At 24.5% G+C, this 22,793-nt stretch overlaps 1 protein-coding gene across 9 annotated transcripts in view; it reads left to right on the top strand.

Moving 5' to 3' along the window:
• Nucleotides 1-22,793, top strand: part of LOC145292010 (tyrosine-protein phosphatase non-receptor type 4-like) — a 973,203-nt gene that overhangs the window by 879,463 nt on the left and 70,947 nt on the right. For all 9 annotated transcript variants that reach the window (XR_013869534.1, XM_080138005.1, XM_080138003.1 and 6 more), the window contains one exon: nt 6,965-7,010. Coding sequence is in view for 8 of the 9 variants with exons in the window: in XM_080138005.1 (XP_079994131.1) it covers nt 6,965-7,010 (46 nt within the window). In the remaining variant the exon portion in view is untranslated. The remainder of the gene's footprint in view (nt 1-6,964; nt 7,011-22,793) is intronic.

Genomic DNA, 22,793 nt, shown 5'->3' with positions numbered 1-22,793 from the left:
CCAGTACTTTCCACAAAAGCCTCTAAGGGAATAAAGGGGATAAAAAAACATACATTATTTTCTTCCCACAACCTTTAAGAGATACCACTCTCGGACATTTCCAGCTCCAAAAATAAAAAAAATATGCAACCCCAAAATAACCAGCCTCCCAAGAATTTCTCAAGATTCCAAGTAATTGAATTACTAGAAAATAAACCAAAATGAGTGAATTATTATCTTTCATAATTGAAAAAATACTAACGAGCAACACAGTGTCATTAAAAACTAAGAAACTGAAAATTTTTATTGAAGTAAACGACAACAACGATGCCCAAAATTTGTTGAAAATGTTCTACAACCAGAGATGCAAAGTCTTTTTTTATGAAAAACTAAACTCCTCCAAAGGATTTTAGTTTCTTTTTCAAAAGTGTATCAAATTTATCCTGAATCTTCTGAATATCTTAATAAATAATAGTATAAGTACAGGAAAAAAATTATGTTTGCAGTGCTTACACTAGTCTCTATTTAGGTAAAGTTAGTTATGTTCATATATTTGTATGTAGAGGATTAACTCCTAAACAAATCATCATCAATTTTGGAACATAGCTGCTAAGATTAAGGAGTTGTAATATGAACTCTATTGAGTTTTATGCAAGAGAGGTAAAAACGATTTACAAAAATTCAGACATCACCAATTTTTGAGAAATTTTAGTAAAAGATATTTGATGCCTGCTTTCAATGTTAAGAGACAATGTATACCCCCTGTAAGCGTAACTGTGTGTGTAATTTGGAATTTCCAGATGGGCATCCATTTTTAGTATTGATCAGGCTTAATGTTGCTTAACTTTACTGCTCAAACAGGAGTATGCTGTATATAGATACTAGCGGGGGGTACCCGACGATGCCCGGATGTTTTGAGTAACTCAAAACTCTGGGGAGGGGGGGGGTTAAAATAATTAAAAAAAAAAAAAGTTTTGGTAGGTGAGTATGAGGATCGAATCCAAACCCTTGAGGCAATACACAAAATGGTCACACACATTTTGCCTTTTATATATATATAGACTAGCGGGGGTTACCCGGCGTTGCCCGGGTGTTTGGAGGTGTGTGTGGTTTTGGGCAAATCAAAACTCCGGGGGTGGGGGGTAAAATTTAAAAAAAAGTTTTAGTAGGTGAGTATGAGGATCGAACCCGAACCCTTGAGGTGAAGTTGGAAATTAAAGTGTTAAAAAAAAGCATACAGCGTTAACCATTGGGCCACAGCGAGATACTTAACAGAAACACGTTTGAATTTATTTAATTACTTGGATTTGGCAGGTGCACGTTTTAATGACTTAATGAGGTCAACTTTGGCTTTTTTATTTTTGTTTCCCCAAGATGTTGGGAGGGGGGCAGCTCCCTTTGTCCAATTTGAATAGCAATTGTTTGCTATAAGGAAAATATTTGCACATTGATCAAATCTGATTGATTTCGGACATTTCCGCCGATAGACGGAAAATACCGCCAGAATTAGTGTCGCTTTTATTATAGGAAAAAGACTAATCCACATGCGGCGAGCGACAAATGTTGAATATATTTATCTTCCCGAAGTCAAGCAAATTAAATAGACAGGCGAGCTCCGTTGTTAACTCGGAGATATTATAATTTCTATGTGATATAAAAAGTTTTAAGAAGTTGTGAGCCGACCGACCGCTTCTCTGAAAAAAGCCTTTCTTGGACATACACAAAAAGCGAACATACATACACACAATTTCGCTTTTATATATATAGATTAGAAGTCAATTAATGACCAAAATTTTATTCTCTTTAAAGTATTTTAACATCCATCATCATACAGATATGATGATGGATGTTAAAATACTTTAAAGAGAATAAAATCTTGGTCATTAATTGACTTCTAATCTATATATATATAAAAGCGTTTATTATTAATTAAAAAGTTTAATGCCTATTTTACATGCTGGAACCTATTTAATCTGCTTGCTCATAAGAAGTATAATAGGTAGTATGCATATTTATGTATTATTTTTATTCTTCTGTTTTTGAATAAAAATGAAAACTTTCAAAACCGGAAATGACATCAAACATGATTTCATCATATCTAATAATAAATAACAATGCCCACAGCAAATGTGTTATTTATGGCTGTACCACTGTAAAGCACATAAAAAAAAAATAAAAAAAATTTGTATCTTTCACAGTACTTGGAACACTTTCTTAGGACCTAGAACTGACTTTGAAAAAACTAAATATCATTCATTCCTAAAAAAATTAGATCCGGTAGTAAAACTACATAATGTAGGATGTGCAGATAAATGTAAATCAACTGCAGATGTTGATGATAGATTTATTAAGGACACAGAGGAAACTGGATTATTCCATGGGTTCAGCAGAATGGTTATCTGAACAAAACAGTATCTTATGTTTGTTCACTTAGTACTTGCTACAGTGTGTTACTCTTGTCTGGACGCCATACTGAATGTCCACCAGAAGCAAGAGACATAACTGAATATATAGAAAAAAGTGATCAAGTCCAACTTTAATATTACCGGTGTTTTCTGGTGTAAGCCTAAGTTCAAAAAAAAAACCCCAGGTTATTAAGACAAGTTTCTTAGAATTTCAGTAGAGGCTCCCATCCTTGTCAAACACTTTGCAATCTGTTCCTGTCCCTTGATCCATTCAATTTGGATTTCCTCCTTTACCAACATTTCCTTTACTCTGGCTGCATCAACTCTCAAACGTGAGTCACTTACAGGATTGCATTAAAGAAAATGCTGGGTGTTCAAAAACATTAAAGACATTTGCAGAAGATAAATAAAGAAAAAGAAAAGAATGAAAAATATATAAACTAGTGCAGAAAAAAGAAAAAATCTCTGTTAGAAATAGGGTGAGGGTATCTAACTTACTATTTAAGTTCTCCCTTACATTTTCGTCAGACAATTCTGTACCTGTTAACGTTTGTGTTATATATATACTAGCAGACGTACCCGTCGTTGACTGGGTTCAAAAACAGCCTACAAAAAATGGACTGTGATTGATGAAAGTATGATAGGTTATGAAAAGGAGGGGCTTGTAAAGAGATAGGTTTTGATACTCAAAAATTTTACCCTAAGCAAAATATGATGAAAGTAAAGATAATTTTCGCAAAAATATATTTTTTTATATCAACTTGTTTCCATTCGTAGACAAGAGTGACCAACAAAATGATGTTTCCTTACAAAGAGAAAATTTTATATATATAATAATATAAATATACAAGAAATAAATGTTACCATGGTCAATAAAAGTTACTTTTATGGTAGAAAAGTTTATTGGTTTATATTTATAAGTAGTTTGTAAAAAAACATTTTTTTTTTAATTCACGAACCGGTTTTAAAAAAAAAACCTTCAGCATTCTGTGTTAACAATTTAAGAGAGTTCCGTTAACGCAAGGAATATTTATAAACACATTTTAATGTTTTCCGTTATTTTATGCTTGAGGAATATTCAATTATGGCATGTGTGGTTTATATAAAAATTAATTTCAATAGTTATCGTCTCAAATTTCGTTTTAATTTCGGTTCGCTGAAATTATTTCAAGTAAAGAGCATCAAAAACTATTTCAAAACAAAAAAAAACATGAACTGAACTTTTATCGACTATGGTAACATTTATTTCTTGTATATTTATTTTTTTCGGTTAGTGGTTTGTTGGCTTTTCTGCTAAACACTCTTACTAAATAATATCGACGAAATATCAAAAAACAAAGAAACAAAAACAGTTTTGAAAAATAATGAAGCTTTACTTACTTTAGTAAAATAATCCGAAACAGCAAAATGGGATATTAAAAAAGTAAACACGTAATTAGTTTAGTTTTTTAAAGCAAAGAATCAATATAAATATGAATAAGAAGAAAATGGCAGCCTTTTCAAGCGGAACAGCTTCGTTTCAGTTTTACAGTATTGAACGGTGTAGTATTGTGCTGTCAGATTCAGGGTTGTACTATTGTAATGTAAAGAACATGCAGAAAGGGTTGTAATCAACTGAATTCCCTCTAGTACACTGATAAAAAAGCTTAAACAGATATATAAATAAAAATAAAAAGGTTATGTAAATGTTTTTAAAAAGACACATAATCACATGAGCAGGATTTTTTCCTTCTTTTGACACGATAACAAGTAACGTTCTTATTTTTTATTATTTATCTGTTTTCGAAAGAGTGCCACATGCAAGTGGAGAAGGAAAAAACAAATGCAAAATTTGTGTTGAAAATTGTCTAAAGTTCCGACATTTTTTTTTTTTGGCTGTCACTTTAATAAGAACGTGAATTTATGAGGTGAATTTATTCGACACAATATAATTCAACTCAAAAAAATAAATAAAAGCTAACGTGAATTAAGATTAAAGTTAAGGTGTTATTGTGGACCCTCACCCCTTTTAAAAAACCTTGTTAAACTTTGTGACATGTTTACATTCTATGGAGGTCAGGCGCGAACGAACAGCCAATAATTTTATACCATATTTCTTCAAACTGAAACATAATTATCAAAGTATACTAATGCAAATAGATATGAAAAGTCTTTGTTAAAGTTTGTGCCATATTTCGATGGAGTACAGGCGCGAACGCAGACCCCACAATTTTATTATACCATCCCTATTTAAGTTGAAACATACTTATCAAAATATTCTTATGTACATCTATATCAAAAACCCTTGTAAACGTTTTTTTTTTTTTCATTTTTAACATACCCATTCCTGGTCCTCGATACATCTTCTATCATTATATGTAATCAGTTTTTTAAAATAGTCAACCATATAGGAGCCTATTTGTGACCACACACACACACACACACACACATTCAGCTTTATATTATATATACACACACACAAACACAAATTCCTCTTTATTATTATACGAGGTGCCTTAAATAAGTTTCCAGACTTTTTTGTTCAGGCATTTAAAATTGTTATAGACTTTTGAAAATTCAGTGTTATTATGTTACATGAGATGACTGACCAATTTTTGCAAACAGCTTCAGAAGAAATTAGAATACACCCTACGGATTGTCATAGCTGGTTAATTTCAGAAATGCAGTCTAGATATGAAGAGCGATGTGCAATAAAATTCTGTTTTAAACTTGGAAAAAATTCCACAGAAACATGGAATGCTTTTGAACCATCTTGCATGAATCAAGCATCAGTTTTTGAGTGGCATAAGAGATTCAAGAAAGACAGGGAGTCTCTAAGGATTGATGAGAGGTGTGGAAGGAGTAAGGAAGTCAGAACACCAGAGTTGATTGGCCCAGTAAAGAATTTCATGAATAAGGATCGTCATGTGTCTATAGAGAAAATAAGTGCTCAGTTTGATGTCAGTGTGGGTCTTGTACACAGTTATTTGTGAGGAACTGCATAAAATTTGCACAAAGTTTGTCTGAAGGGTTCTCTAAGAAGATCAGAAAGACAGCAGGAAGATAGTTGAGCTAATCAATTCAGATCCTGCAGTTCTTGATGTTCTGGTGACCTACGATGAAAGTTGAATCTTCTGCTATGACTCAGAGACCAAGAGACAGCATTCTCAGAGGAAGCATGCTGGCTCTTACAGACCCAGGAAGGACAGACAGAGCAAATTCACCCAGAAACTTATGATGATCCTTTTTTGACAACACAGACATAATCTACATGCACTGGACAGTCAACAAAGAATACTATGTTGGGGTTTTAAGGGAGTTCAGGAATGAATTCTGTTGGAAGAGGTTAGCACTCTTCAAATCAGGTCAGTGGCATTTCCATTAGGACAGTGCACCAATCCACAACTCCATCCTTGTCACAGACTATTTGACTAAAATGGGCATCAAGACAGTTCCTCACCATCACAGACCTTGCTCCCTGTAACTTTTGGTTATGCGCTAAGCTTCAGGAAAATCTTAGACGCTGTTGTTATGAGACAATTAAGGAAATGAAAGAGGATGTGACGAGGGTCATAGATATGCTCACAAAAGAGGACTTCTGTGGAGTCTTCCAGAAGTTGTTGGGATAGTACAATACATTGCAGCTGGAGGAGATTACTTTGAAGAGGACTAGAGTCTCATGTGTACTATCTATTAATAAGAGTCTCATATGTGTACTATCTATTAATAAGAGTCTCATATGTGTACTATCTATTAATGAGAGTCTCATATGTGTACTATCTATTAATGAGAGTCTCATATGTGTACTATCTATTAATAAGAGTCTCATATGTGTACTATCTATTAATAAGAGTCTCATATGTGTACTATCTATTAATAAGAGTCTCATATGTGTACTATCTATTAATAAGAGTCTCATATGTGTACTATCTATTAATAAGAGTCTCATATGTGTACTATCTATTAATAAGAGTCTCATATGTGTACTATCTATTAATAAGAGTCTCATATGTGTACTATCTATTAATAAGAGTCTCATATGTGTACTATCTATTAATAAGAGTCTCATATGTGTACTATCTATTAATAAGAGTCTCATATGTGTACTATCTATTAATAAGAGTCTCATATGTGTACTATCTATTAATAAGAGTCTCATATGTGTACTATCTATTAATAAGAGTCTCATATGTGTACTATCTATTAATAAGAGTCTCATATGTGTACTATCTATTAATAAGAGTCTCATATGTGTACTATCTATTAATAAGAGTCTCATATGTGTACTATCTATTAATAAGAGTCTCATATGTGTACTATCTATTAATGAGAGTGCTCATATGTGTACTATCTATTAATGAGAGTCTCATATGTGTACTATCTATTAATGAGAGTCTCATATGTGTACTATCTATTAATGAGAGTCTCATATGTGTACTATCTATTAATGAGAGTCTCATATGTGTACTATCTATTAATAAGAGTCTCATATGTGTACTATCTATTAATAAGAGTGCTCATACAAAAAAAGTCTGGAAACTTTTGTAAAGTGGACGATATTAATTTAAAATGTTATTTTAACTTTTTTTTTTTTTTTTCAGAGTCAATACAAATTTGTCTGTGAAGCCATTTTGCGGGTATACCATGGTAAGTTTTTGTAATACCTGTTTTTAGTTCTCCAAAAAAACGTATGCTGTTTGATTTGAACTATAGACATGCAATAATTTGTTCTTACTGTTATTCAAAATCAAGAAAAAAAAACTTATTTTCTCTCACAATTTTGAATAATAATTTGAGTTTTGTTTTTATTTCAAAAACTTGAAATTATAAGTTCAAAACTTAACCCTTTTGATTCGGTGATGGCTAGAAGATACTAATATTTACTAATATAAGTTACAGATGATTCAAATTGAATATTATCTATTTGGTGCTGCTTTAAATCAGTGATTTACAACCTGAGGTCAGTAAAGATAATTATTTTAAACTTAAAGTAGAATTTTCATTGTTCATTTAACAAACCAACATAATGAAATCAGAATAATTTTTAATGGTATTAAGTATAAAGTGAAATTGTTCACAAATATGTTTTTAAATTTAAAAAATAGTAATTAATAATATGATTTATTACTATTCTCATCTTGATATTGATGTTTTGACTGATCTAACCTTTGACCTTTAGGTGCATCTTTCGAACATGGGAATACTTATGTCAATCTCAGCAACCTGTTTCAAACTAAACCTTTTATTTAATCCACTGGGATAGATTGTTCTCATTTCATCAGCCATAACCATGTAGAAATGATTATTTTATTCTTTTTAGTTATTATCACATATTATTACTTTCAATCTCCTCAAAACTATCACTTAGAGCTGATTTTAAACAGCTCAATAACTGTTATACCACATGTCCATGTGGAAAACTCTAGTATGAATTTTATTTAGAGGTGTAGTATTATTAGGCAGCATAATCATGGTGACACACTGCTCCCATTAGATCACCCAATTTATTATCAGCCCAGTCAGTACTAAAAACGTGATTATTTGTGAATACCAGTTGCTGTATGTACTCTCCACTTGTATCGGCAGTGTTTCCAGTCAGCTTGGATTTCTCCTCTGCACTGGAATCAAGCACTACTAAATCAGTAGAGATATTTTTGGAGATTATACAACCCTTATTTCACAATTATATGTGAATCATATCCATTCAATCTACAGAGACAAAGGGCATCCATTGTCTCTGTAGATTGAATGAATGCCATATATATATATATATATATATATATAACTAATGTGCTTATGTATTATTTATAATTGTTAATTCCCATATTATACTTATGTCTATACAAAATTAACATGAGTTAAATGATTATAAATCACACCCCAGTAATATATATATGTGTGTGTGTGTGTGTGTGCATATATACTAGCAGTTCAGCCCGGCTTTGCTCAGGCCCTATGTACTGTTCATAACTTTATGCGCATATATATATATATATATATATATATATATATATATATATATATTATAAAGTTTGACTCATGTCCAGATAACCTACATCTAAAATTTCAAGTGTTTAGATCCAAAATTGGCTGAATAGTTTACTAAAGACCACAAAGGTAAAATCTTTTGAACTTTGACCCCTTGGTAGCCAAATTTCTGGCCAAAAACCGATTAAAAAGCTTGCTGCATGTCTGAATACGCTTTATGTAAAATTTCAAAGATTGACTGAGTAATTTGGTAGAGACCGCCGAGGTCAAATTTTTTAAAACTTTGAACCTAATTTTACCCCTTAACATTTATTGTATTGGGCTCAAATCAAATTAAAAAGTTTGATCCATGTTCAAGTAATCTACGTATAAAATTTTAAGTGTTTAGACCCAAAATTAGCAGAGGAATTTGGTAGAGTTTTCAAAGGTTAAATGATTGAACTTTAACTCCTTTACAGCCAAAACCGATTAAAAAGACTTTTCCAAGTCTCAATACCCCTTATGTCAAATCTCGAGTCTGTAGACTGAAAATGAACAGAGTAGTTTGCTAGGGAAATGTATACACACACACACACACTTTCACTTTAATATGTGTATAGATGACTTCCAAAATTAATATTAGAAGTTCCTACATGAAGATTTGCTGTAACAAATTGTTACTTCTGAGTAACAATCTTCTGGGGGTTGCAGGTTCAGCCCTTACCACAGACAATAATCACTAAAAGTAATATATCTAGCACAATGGAAACAATCTACCTCCATGGATTAAATAAAGAGGTTAGTTTGAAGTAGGCTGCCGAGTTCAGCATAATTCGATTTCCCAAATTCGAAAAAAAATATTCAGTTCCCAAATAAAAAAAAAACACATCAAGTCGAATTGTGAATATAACAAGCAAGTTAAGAAGGATACATATTCACAAATATATTTTGATTTGTTCAAATAATAAAACGAACTGAAATATATTTGATTTGTTCAAATAATAAAATGATTAGAAATATATTTTGATTTGTTCAAATAATAAAACGAATTGAAATATATTTGATTTGTTCAAATAAAATGAATTGAAATATACTATGATTTGTTCTAATAATAAAACGAATTGAAATATATTTTGATTTGTTCAAATAATAAAATGAATTGAAATACATTTTGATTTGTTCAAATAATAAAACGAATTGAAATAGATTTTGATTTGTTCAAATAATAAAACGAATTGAAATAGATTTTGATTTGTTCAAATAATAAAATAAATTGAAATATATTTGATTTGTTCAAATAATAAAATGAATTGAAATATATTTTGATTTGGTCAAATAATAAAATGAATTGACATATATTTTATTTGTTCAAATAATTAAACGAATTGAAATATATTTTGATTTGGTTAAATAATAAAATGAATTGAAATATATTTTGATTTGTTCAAATAATAAAATTAATTGAAATATATTTTGATTTGTTCAAATAATAAAACTAATTGAAATATATTTTGATTTGTTCAAATAATAAAATGAATTGAAATATATTTTGATTTGGTCAAATAATAAAATGAATTGAAATATACTAGTATTGGTTCAAAAAATAAAATGAATTGAAATATATGATTTGTTCAAATGATAACAGGAATTGAAATATATTTTGATTTGTTCAAATAAAAAAACGAATTGAAATATATTTTGATTTGTTCAAATAATAACAGGAATTGAAATATATTTTGATTGGTTCAAATAATAAAATTAATTGAAATATATTTTGATTTGTTCAAATAATAAAACGAATTGAAATATATTTTGATTTGTTCAAATAATAAAACGTATTGAAATATATTTTGATTTGTTCAAATAATAAAATGAATTGAAATATATTTTGATTTGGTAAAATAATAAAACGAATTTAAATATATTTTGATTTGTTCAAATAATAAAATTAATTGAAATATATTTTGATTTGTTCAAATAATAAAATAAATTGAAATATACTTTGATTTGTTCAAATAATAAAATGAATTGAAATATATTTTGATTTGGTAAAATAATAAAACGAATTTAAATATATTTTGATTTGTTCAAATAATAAAACGAATTGAAATATATTTTGATTTGTTCAAATAATAAAACGAATTGAAATATATTTTGATTTGTTCAAATAATAAAATGAATTGAAATATATTTTGATTTGTTCAAATAATAAAATGAATTTAAATATATTTTGATTTGTTCAAATAATAAAATAAATTGAAATATATTTTGATTTGTTCAAATAATAAAATAAATTGAAATATATTTTGATTTGTTCAAATAATAAAACTAATTGAAATATATTTTGATTTGTTCAAATAATAAAATGAATTGAAATATATTTTGATTTGTTCAAATAATAAAACTAATTGAAATATATTTTGATTTGTTCAAATAATAAAATGAATTGAAATATATTTTGATTTGTTCAAATAATAAAACTAATTGAAATATATTTTGATTTGGTCAAATAATAAAATTAATTGAAATATATTTTGATTTGTTCAAATAATAAAACGAATTGAAATATATTTTGATTTGTTCAAATAATAATACGAATTGAAATATATTTTGATTTGTTCAAATAATAAAATGAATTGAAATATATTTTGATTTGTTCAAATAATAAAATGAATTGAAATATATTTTGATTGGTTCAAATAATAAAATTAATTGAAATATATTTTGATTTGTTCAAATAATAAAACGAATTTAAATATATTTTTATTTGTTCAAATAATAAAACGAATTGAAATATATTTTGATTTGTTCAAATAATAAAATGAATTGAAATATATTTTGATTTGTTCAAATAATAAAATGAATTGAAATATATTTTGATTTGTTCAAATAATAAAACTAATTGAAATATATTTTGATTTGTTCAAATAATAAAATGATATGATATATATTTTGATTTGTTCAAATAATAAAACTAATTAAAATATATTTTGATTTGGTCAAATAATAAAATGAATTGAAATATATTTTGATTTGTTCAAATAATAAAACTAATTGAAATATATTTTGATTTGTTCAAATAATAATACGAATTGAAATATATTTTGATTTGTTCAAATAATAAAACGAATTGAAATATATTTTGATTTGTTCAAATAATAAAATGAATTGAAATATATTTTGATTTGTTCAAATAATAAAACTAATTGAAATATATTTTGATTTGGTCAAATAATAAAATTAATTGAAATATATTTTGATTTGTTCAAATAATAAAATGAATTGAAATATATTTTGATTTGTTCAAATAATAAAATTAATTGAAATATATTTTGATTTGTTCAAATAATAAAATGAATTGAAATATATTTTGATTTGTTCAAATAATAAAATTAATTGAAATATATTTTGATTTGTTCAAATAATAAAACGAATTGAAATATATTTTGATTTGTTCAAATAACAAAATGAATTGAAATATATTTTGATTTGTTCAAATAATACAATGAATTGAAATATATTTTGATTTGTTCGAATAATAAAACGAATTTAAATATATTTTGATTTGTTCAAATAATAAAACGAATTGAAATATATTTTGATTTGTTCAAATAATAAAACTAATTGAAATATATTTGGATTTGTTCGAATAATACAATGAATTGAAATATATTTTGATTTGTTCAAATAATAAAATAAATTGAAATATAATATGATTTGTTCAAATAATAAAATGAATTGAAATATATTTTGATTTGGTCAAATAATAAAATCAAATGAAATATATTTTGATTTGTTCAAATAATAAAATGAATTGAAATATTCTTTGATTTGTTCAAATAATAAAACGAATTTAAATATATTTTTATTTGTTCAAATAATAACAAGAATTGAAATATATTTTGATTTGTTCAAATAATAAAATGAATTGAAATATATTTTGATTTGGTCAAATAATAACACGAATTGAAATATATTTTGATTTGTTCAAATAATAAAATGAATTGAAATATAATATGATTTGTTCAAATAATAAAATGAATTGAAATATATTTTGATTTGGTCAAATAATAAAATCAAATGAAATATAGTTTGATTTGTTCAAATAATAAAATGAATTGAAATATTCTTTGATTTGTTCAAATAATAACAAGAATTGAAATATATTTTGATTTGTTCAAATAATAAAATGAATTGAAATATATTTTGATTTGGTCAAATAATAACACGAATTGAAATATATTTTGATTTGTTCAAGTAATAAAATGAATTGAAATATACTAGTATTTGTTCAAAAAATGAAATGAATTTAAATATACTATGATTTGTTCAAATAATAAAATGAATTGAAATATATTTTGATTTGGTTAAATAATAAAACGAATTGAAATATATTTTGATTTGTTCAAATAATAAAACGAATTGAAATATATTTTGATTTGTTCAAATAATAAAATGAATTGAAATATACTTTGATTTGTTCCAATAATAAAAAGAATTTAAATATTTTTTGATTTGTTAAAAAAATAAAATGAATTGAAATATATTTTGATTTGTTCAAATAATAAAACTAATTGAAATATATTTTGATTTGTTCAAATAATAAAAGGAATTGAAATATATTTTGATTTGTTCAAATAATAAAATGATTAGAAATATATTTTGATTTGTTCAAATAATAAAATTATTGAAATATTTTTTGATTTGTTAAAAAAATAAAATGAATTGAAATATATTTCGATATGTTCTACTAATAAAACGAAGTGAAATATATTTTGATTTGTTCAAATAATAAAAGGAATTGAAATATATTTTGATTTGTTCAACTAATAAAATGATTAGAAATATATTTTGATTTGTTCAAATAATAAAATTATTGAAATATTTTTTGATTTGTTAAAAAAATAAAACGAATTGAAATATATTTTGATTTGTTCAAATAATAAAAGGAATTGAAATATATTTTGATTTGTTCAAATAATAAAATGATTAGAAATATATTTTGATTTGTTCAAATAATAAAATGAATTGAAATATTTTTTGATTTGTTAAAAAAATAAAATGAATTGAAATATATTTTGATTTGTTCAAATAATAAAACGAATTAAAATATATTTTGATTTGTTCAAATAAAAAAATTAATTGAAATGTACTATGATGTGTTCAAATAATAAAATGAATTGAAATATATTTTATTTGTTCAAATAATAAAATGAATTGAAATATATTTTGATTTGTTCAAATAATAAAATGAATTGAAATATACTTTGATTTGTTCAAATAATAAAATAAATTGAAATACACTATGATTTGTTCAAATAATAAAATTAATTGAAATATATTTTGATTTATTCAAATAATTAAATGAATTGAAATATACTATGATTTGTTCAAATAATAAAATGAATTGAAATATACTATGATTTATTCAAATAATAAAATTAATTGAAATATATACTATGATTTATTCAAATAATAAAATTAATTGAAATATATTTTGATTTATTCAAATAATAAAATGAATTGAAATATCTTTTGATTTGTTCAAATAATACAATGAATTGAAATATACTATGATTTGTTCAAATAATAAAATGAATTGAAATATACTATGATTTATTCAAATAATAAAATGAATTGAAATATACTATGATTTATTCAAATAATAAAACTAATTGAAATATGATATGATTTGTTCAAATAATAACAGGAATTGAAATATATTTTGATTTGTTCAAATAATAAAATGAATTTAAATATATTTTGATTTGTTCAAATAATAAAATGAATTGAAATATATTTTGATTTGTTCAAATAATAAAACGTATTGAAATATATTTTGATTTGTTCAAATAATAAAATTAATTGAAATATATTTTGATTTGTTCAAATAATAAAACTAATTGAAATATATTTTGATTTGTTCAAATAATAAAATGAATTTAAATATATTTTGATTTGGTCAAATAATAACACGATTGAAATATATTTTGATTTGTTCAAGTAATAAAATGAATTGAAATATACTAGTATTTGTTCAAAAAATAAAATAAATTTAAATATACTATGATTTGTTCAAATAATAAAATGAATTGAAATATATTTTGATTTGGTTAAATAATAAAACGAATTGAAATATATTTTGATTTGTTCAAATAATAAAACGAATTGAAATATATTTTGATTTGTTCAAATAATAAAATGAATTGAAATATATTTTGATTTGGTTAAATAATAAAATGAATTGAAATATATTTTGATTTGTTCAAATAATAAAATGAATTGAAATATATTTTGATTTGTTTAAATAATAAAGTGAATTGAAATATATTTTGATTTGGTTAAATAATAAAATTAATTGAAATATACTATGATTTGTTCAAATAATAAAATGATTAGAAATATATTGTGATTTGTTCAAATAATAAAATTAATTGAAAAATACTATTATTTGTTTTAATAATAAAATGAATTGAAATAGATTTTGATCTGTTCAAATAATAAAATGAAGTGAAATATATTTCGATTTGTTCAAATAATAAAATTAATTTAAATATATTTTTATTTTTTCCAATAATAAAATGAATTGAAATATAATATGATTTGTTCAAATAATAAAATGAATTGAAATATATATTGATTTGTTCAAATAATAAAACTAATTGAAATGTATTTTGATTTGTTCAAATAATAAAACGAATTGAAATATATTTTGATTTGTTCAAATAATAATACGAATTGAAATATATTTTGATTTGTTCAAATAATTAAATTAATTGAAATATATTTTGATTTGTTCAAATAATAAAAATAATTGAAATATATTTTGATTTGTTCAAATAATAAAACGTATTGAAATATATTTTGATTTGTTCAAATAATAAAATGAATTGAAATATATTTTTATTTGTTCAAATAATAAAACTAATTGAAATATATTTTGATTTGTTCAAATAATAAAATGAATTGAAATATATTTTGATTTGTTCAAATAATAAAACTAATTGAAATATATTTTGATTTGTTCAAATAATAAAACGAATTGAAATATATTTTGATTTGTTCAAATAATAATACGAATTGAAATATATTTTGATTTGTTCAAATAATAAAACGAATTGAAATATATTTTGATTTGTTCGAATAATAAAACGAATTGAAATATATTTTGATTTGGTCAAATAATAAAACGAATTGAAATATATTTTGATTTGTTAAAATAATAAAACGAATTGAAATATATTTTGATTTGTTCAAATAATAAAATTAATTGAAATATAATATGATTTGTTCAAATAATAAAATGAATTGAAATATATTTTGATTTGTTCAAATAATAAAATGAATTGAAATATATTTTGATTTGTTCAAATAATAAAATGAATTGAAATATAATATGATTTGTTCAAATAATAAAATGAATTGAAATATATTTTGATTTGTTCAAATAATAAAATGAAATGAAATATATTTTGATTTGGTCAAATAATAAAATGAATTGAAATATTCTTTGATTTATTCAAATAATAAAACGAATTTAAATATATTTTTATTTGTTCAAATAATAACAAGAATTGAAATATATTTTGATTTGTTCAAATAATAAAATGAATTGAAATATATTTTGATTTGGTCAAATAATAAAATCAAATGAAATATATTTTGATTTGTTCAAATAATAAAATGAATTGAAATATTCTTTGATTTGTTCAAATAATAAAACGAATTTAAATATATTTTTATTTGTTCAAATAATAACAAGAATTGAAATATATTTTGATTTGTTCAAATAATAAAATTAATTGAAATATATTTTAATTTGGTCAAATAATAACACGAATTGAAATATATTTTGATTTGTTCAAGTAATAAAATGAATTGAAATATATTTTGATGTGTTCAAATAATAAAACGTATTGAAATATATTTTGATTTGTTCAAATAATAAAACTAATTGAAATATGATATGATTTGTTCAAATAATAACAGGAATTGAAATATATTTTGATTTGTTCAAATAATAAAATGAATTTAAATATATTTTGATTTGTTCAAATAATAAAAATAATTGAAATATATTTTGATTTGTTCAAATAATAAAACGTATTGAAATATATTTTGATTTGTTCAAATAATAAAATGAATTGAAATATATTTTTATTTGTTCAAATAATAAAACTAATTGAAATATATTTTGATTTGTTCAAATAATAAAATGAATTGAAATATATTTTGATTTGTTCAAATAATAAAACTAATTGAAATATATTTTGATTTGTTCAAATAATAAAATGAATTGAAATATATTTTGATTTGTTCAAATAATAAAATTAATTGAAATATATTTTTATTTGTTCAAATAATAAAATGAATTGAAATATATCTTGATTTGTTCAAATAATAAAATGAATTGAAATATATTTTGATTTGTTCAAATAATAAAATTAATTTAAATATATTTTGATTTGTTCAAATAATAAAACTAATTGAAATATATTTTGATTTGTTCAAATAATAAAATTGGAATACATTTTGATTTGTTCAAATATTAAAACTAATTGAAATATATTTTGATTTGTTCAAATAATAAAATGAATTGAAATATATTTTGATTTGTTCAAATAATAAAACGAATTGAAATATATTTTGATTTGTTCAAATAATAAAACGTATTGAAATATATTTTGATTTGTTCAAATAATAAAACTAATTGAAATATATTTTGATTTGTTCAAATAATAAAACTAATTGAAATATATTTTGATTTGTTCAAATAATAAAATGAATTGAAATATATTTTGATTTGTTCAAATAATAAAATGAATTGAAATATATTTTGATTTGTTCAAATAATAAAATGAATTAAATATATTTTGATTTGTTCAAATAATAAAACTAATTGAAATATATTTTGATTTGTTCAAATAATAAAATGAATTGAAATATATTTTGATTTGTTCAAATAATAAAACTAATTGAAATATATTTTGATTGGTTCAAATAATAAAATTAATTGAAATATATTTTGATTTGTTCAAATAATAAAATGAATTGAAATATATTTTGATTTGTTCAAATAATAAAATGAATTGAAATATATTTTGATTTGTTCAAATAATAAAATTAATTGAAATATATTTTGATTTGTTCAAATAATAAAATTAATTGAAATATATTTTGATCTGTTCAAATAATAAAATGAATTGAAATATATTTTGATTTGTTCAAATAATAAAACGTATTGAAATATATTTTGATTTGTTCAAATAATAAAATGAATTGAAATATATTTTGATTTGTTCAAATAATAAAACTAATTAAAATATATTTTGATTTGTTCAAATAATAAAATTAATTGAAATATATTTTGATTTGTTCAAATAATAAAATTAATTGAAATATATTTTGATTTGTTCAAATTATTAAATTAATTGAAATATATTTTGATTTGTTCAAATAATAAAAGGAATTGAAATATATGATTTGTTCAAATAATAAAATGAATTGAAATATATCTTGATTTGTTCAAATAATAAAATGAATTGAAATATATATTGATTTGTTCAAATAATAAAATGAATTGAAATATATTTTGATTTGTTCAAATAATAAAACTAATTGAAATATATTTTGATTTGTTCAAATAATAAAATGAATTAAATTATATTTTGATTTGTTCAAATAATAAAACTAATTGAAATATATTTTGATTTGTTCAAATAATAAAATGAATTGAAATATATTTTGATTTGTTCAAATAATAAAACTTATTGAAATATATTTTGATTTGTTCAAATAATAAAATTAATTGAAATATATTTTGATTTGTTCAAATAATAAAATGAATTGAAATATATTTTGATTTGTTCAAATAATAAAATGAATTGAAATATATTTTGATTTGTTCAAATAATAAAATTAATTGAAATATATTTTGATTTGTTCAAATAATAAAACTAATTGAAATATATTTTGATCTGTTCAAATAATAAAATGAATTGAAATATATTTTGATTTGTTCAAATAATAAAACTAATTGAAATATATTTTGATTTGTTCAAATAAGAAAATGAATTGAAATATATTTTGATTTGTTCAAATAATAAAACTAATTGAAATATATTTTGATTTGTTCAAATAATAAAACGAATTGAAATATATTTTGATTTATTCAAATAATAAATTGAATTGGAATATATTTTGATTTGTTCAAATAATAAAACTAATTGAAATATATTTTGATTTGTTCAAATAATAAAACTAATTGAAATATATTTTGATTTGTTCAAATAATAAAATGAATTTAAATATACTATGATTTGTTCAAATAATAAAATGAATTGAAATATATTTTGATTTGTTCAAATAATAAAATTAATTGAAATTACTATGATTTGTTCAAATAATAAAATTAATTGAAATAAATGATTTGTTCAAATAATAAAATGAATTGAAATATATTTTATTTATTCAAATAATAAAATTAATTTAAATATATTTTGATTTGTTCAAGTAATAAAATTAATTGAAATATACTAGTATTTGTTCAAAAAATAAAATGAATGTAAATATACTATGATTTGTTCAAATAATAAAATGAATTGAAATATATTTTGATTTGTTCAAATAATAAAATGAATTGAAATTACTATGATTTGTTCAAATAATAAAATGAATTGAAATATATGATTTGTTCAAATAATACAATGAATTGAAATATATGATTTGTTCAAATAATACAATGAATTGAAATATATTTTGATTTGTTCAAATAATAAAACGAATTGAAATATATTTGATCTTTTCAAATAATAAAATGAGTTGAAATATGCATTGATTTGTTCAAATAATAAAATGAATTGAAATATATTTTGATTTTTTTCAAATAATAAAATGAATTGAAATATATTTTGATTTTTTTCAAATAATAAAATGAATTGAAATATATTTGATTTGTTTAAATAATAAAACGAATTGAAATATCATTTGTTTTGGTCAAATAATAAAATGAATTTAAATATATTTGATTTGTTCAAATAATAAAACAAATTGAAATATATTTCATTTGTTCAAATAATAAAATCAATTGAAATAAAAATGTTGAAAATCTCTAAAATATATATTATCATTACATGCAATGTTATATTGAACAGTTAATTTTTTGTGTGTGAAATAAACGGTTTAGGAACTATATGTTCCTTTCTTTTTATATTATAAATAATATTTTCAAATATTCGCACCCATGAAATTATCAAATATCCTAGATTGGAACAGGTTGGAAAGCATTGTCTTTTGTTGCTCTTTTGATACTATTTTGTTGCTGTATGCAACTCTGCGTCACTTTATCTTCTTGTCTCATTCAATAAACATCTTTCACACTGAATTCTTCAAAATCTTTTCTCCAACTTTCAATATTTATTCACTTCAGCAGATGAAAATGTGCTTTTGCAATTCTTTTTCACTTATTTGCTATGAAAATTCTATTAATATACAATCCATCCACTGTATTATGTATGTGTATGCACATTCTTTTACATTTACTGGTAATAAAAAGATTGATATTCATCTTTTCTATTCTATTTCACAAGTAACCATTGGAATATGTATCTAAAGATTTGCCATGTCTGTCCATAAGTTACTTGTTTTAATGTCAATATTTTCTTCTGAGAGATTAGGATTGAGAGAATTGTTTCATAATTGATGCTTAATTTATGATTTGAAAGGATTAAAAATAATCAATTTTGTTAAATAAAAGATCAATCCTTAAATTTATATTCTTGTAGTACAAAAGAGGCAAAAAATTCTCATCAAGGAAAGAATTCCTTACAAAGAATGTTTTAGCAGTTGTTATTTAATAATCTACATGGACACTATCTATATTCATTAAAAATAACCTAACACTGGCCTACAGTTGCTGCAAAAACTTAAAAAGAATAATTAAAATAGCATCAGACAAAGCTAATTTCTTTGCCAAAAACTTTGCAGCTAATTTTACCCTTTACGACAAAGGCCGCCAATCCCCAGTATTCCCTTGTATATCAGAAAACATGCTAAGTGACATGCAAATATCTGTACGCGACGTTGCCAATCAAAAACCTTGATTCCAGTAAAGCAACTGGTCCTGATGGCATTCCAATCATAGTGCTCAAAAGGCTTCAACCGGAACTAGTGCCCATACTTACCAAGCGTTATTTAAGTGTTGTCTTAAGGAGAAATGCTTCCCAACACCTTGGAAAATCTCATCAGTCTGCCCTGTATTTAAGAACTCAGGTGATCGCTCATCTCCCTCTCAGTACAGACCAATAAGTCTCATATGAATCATGAGTAAGTTGCTGGAATCTGTGCTAAACAAGGAAGTAGTCAACCATCTCAGCCAAAATAACCTTCTTAGTGACATGCAATATGGTTTTCGTTCTGCTAGATCTACAGCAGACGTGCTTACAGTTATACCTCATAGGATTGGCGAATCCCTCGATGGAGGCTTCCTCTCTAGGGCAATTGCTCTTGGCATATCAAAGGCCTTTGATAAGGTATGGCATAAAGGTTTATTTCACAAGATCTCCACTCATGGTATAGCTGGAAATGTCTTAATTATTAAATCATTTCTCTCTGATAAGTTCTTAAGAGTAGTGGATGATGGGCAGAAATCAGAGGTTCTTAGTATTAATGCTGGAGTCCCTCAGGGGTCCATCCTGGGTCAAACTCTCTTCCTGATCTACATCAATGATCTTCCAGACCACATCCTTAGATCCGTAGACATTTATGCTGATAACACTACCATGATCCATAGACATTTATGCTGATAATACTACCATCTATGCAAGCACTTCGAAGACCATAAACGACCAATTTCTCTCTGACTCTCTCTCCTCTGATCTTGAGCACATCGTACAATGGGGAAAGAAGTGGCTGGTTACTTTTAATGCATCTAAAACCAAGCTTCTATCTTTACATCACCAATGCTCTGCTGCCCAGCTGCCATCAATCGAAATTAATGGCTCTCATCTTGGGGAGGCTTCATGTTTTGACAAGCTTCTGGGCTTGATCTTTACTCCTGATCTGAAATGGAACACGTATATCAAATCAGTTGCCAATGTCGCTGGAAAAATGGTGGGATCCTTCTACCGCTCCTGTAGATAATTCACTCCTGATGCAATTCTCTACCTATATAAAAGCCAGCTTTGGCCAAGATGGAGTACTGTTGCCATATCTGGGCAGGAGCTGCTAGAAGCAGCTTATACTGTCTTGACAAAATAGACTTCGTAACTTAGTGGGGATGCCCTTTTCTTTTCTCTGCAACCCCTTTCCCACAGAAGAGACGTAGCTGGCCTCTCCCTGCTTTATCGTTATTTTCATGGCGGGTGCTCATCTGAACTTCGATCTCTGGTCCTTCCTCGCCATACTTTAACAAAAACACTAGTTTTGCCAGAACCACTATCAACAATTACCCACACTCTTTATCCATGCCTACACCTAAACGTAGATTCCATGAACAGGACTTCTTTCTTAGAACTGCTCGCCTGTGGAACTCTATTCCTTTTGCCTGCTTTCCAGCAGACTACAATCTGATTGTCTTAAAGTCCAATGTGAACAAGTTCTTATTGAACCATCCCCTTAAGTAATCCAAGTTACAAAATTCCCACTAATGCCTGCTGCGCTAAAATCACAATGACTAATGTATACATATTAACCCTTATCCTCAAGTGACATCTGGGCCTTGATAAGCAGTGACCTCCATGTAAAAAAAAAAAAAAAAACACTGTCAAAAATTTTCCCCACTCCTTATCTGTGCCAATATTAAAACTTAGATTCCATGAACAAAGCTTCTTTCTTAGAAGTGCACGCCTGTGGAACTCTGTTCTGGTTGCCTGTTTCCCACCTGACTACAACCTGGATGTCTTCAAGTCCAATATAAACAAATTCCTGATGAATCACCCCCTTGTAAGACTCTAAGTAAGACACTTTATCAAATCTCCAATACTAACGTACTGTACACGCAATAACCCTTACCCCCGAGTGGCTTCCGGGCTTTGATAAGTGGTGACTAGCTTGTAAATAAAAATAAAAAATAAAATATTAAGTGGAAACAGAAATATAACAGTACATAACAAGTGAGCAGCACAAAAAGAACAAAAATATAACCACGAGAAATAATGATAACTCAAACTCTAATAGCAAATCACCCAAATCGAAATATGGAAGTTGATAATGAAAAGGAAAGTTGTAACTATAGAACTCATGCACTATTTCCACTACAAAATAAATGCATAATTATATAAGGTTCTGTTTTTAGATAGGGAAATCTTGAAATTAAAATAAATCACAGAAAAATATTTTTATTAATTTTTGACATTTACAGTTTAAATACAATTTCGGGCATATAGCCCCTGCAGCTCGTGTGCATATGGCATAATCGAAAGATTCAATTTTCACAAACGTTATACATTAAATTCGGCTGTATTT

This window comes from Euprymna scolopes, chromosome 13, assembly GCF_053919585.1.
Source record: "Euprymna scolopes isolate OS-2025 chromosome 13, ASM5391958v1, whole genome shotgun sequence".
NCBI lineage: Eukaryota > Metazoa > Mollusca > Cephalopoda > Sepiida > Sepiolidae > Euprymna > Euprymna scolopes.
This window is presented reverse-complemented; position numbering and strand designations above follow the sequence as displayed.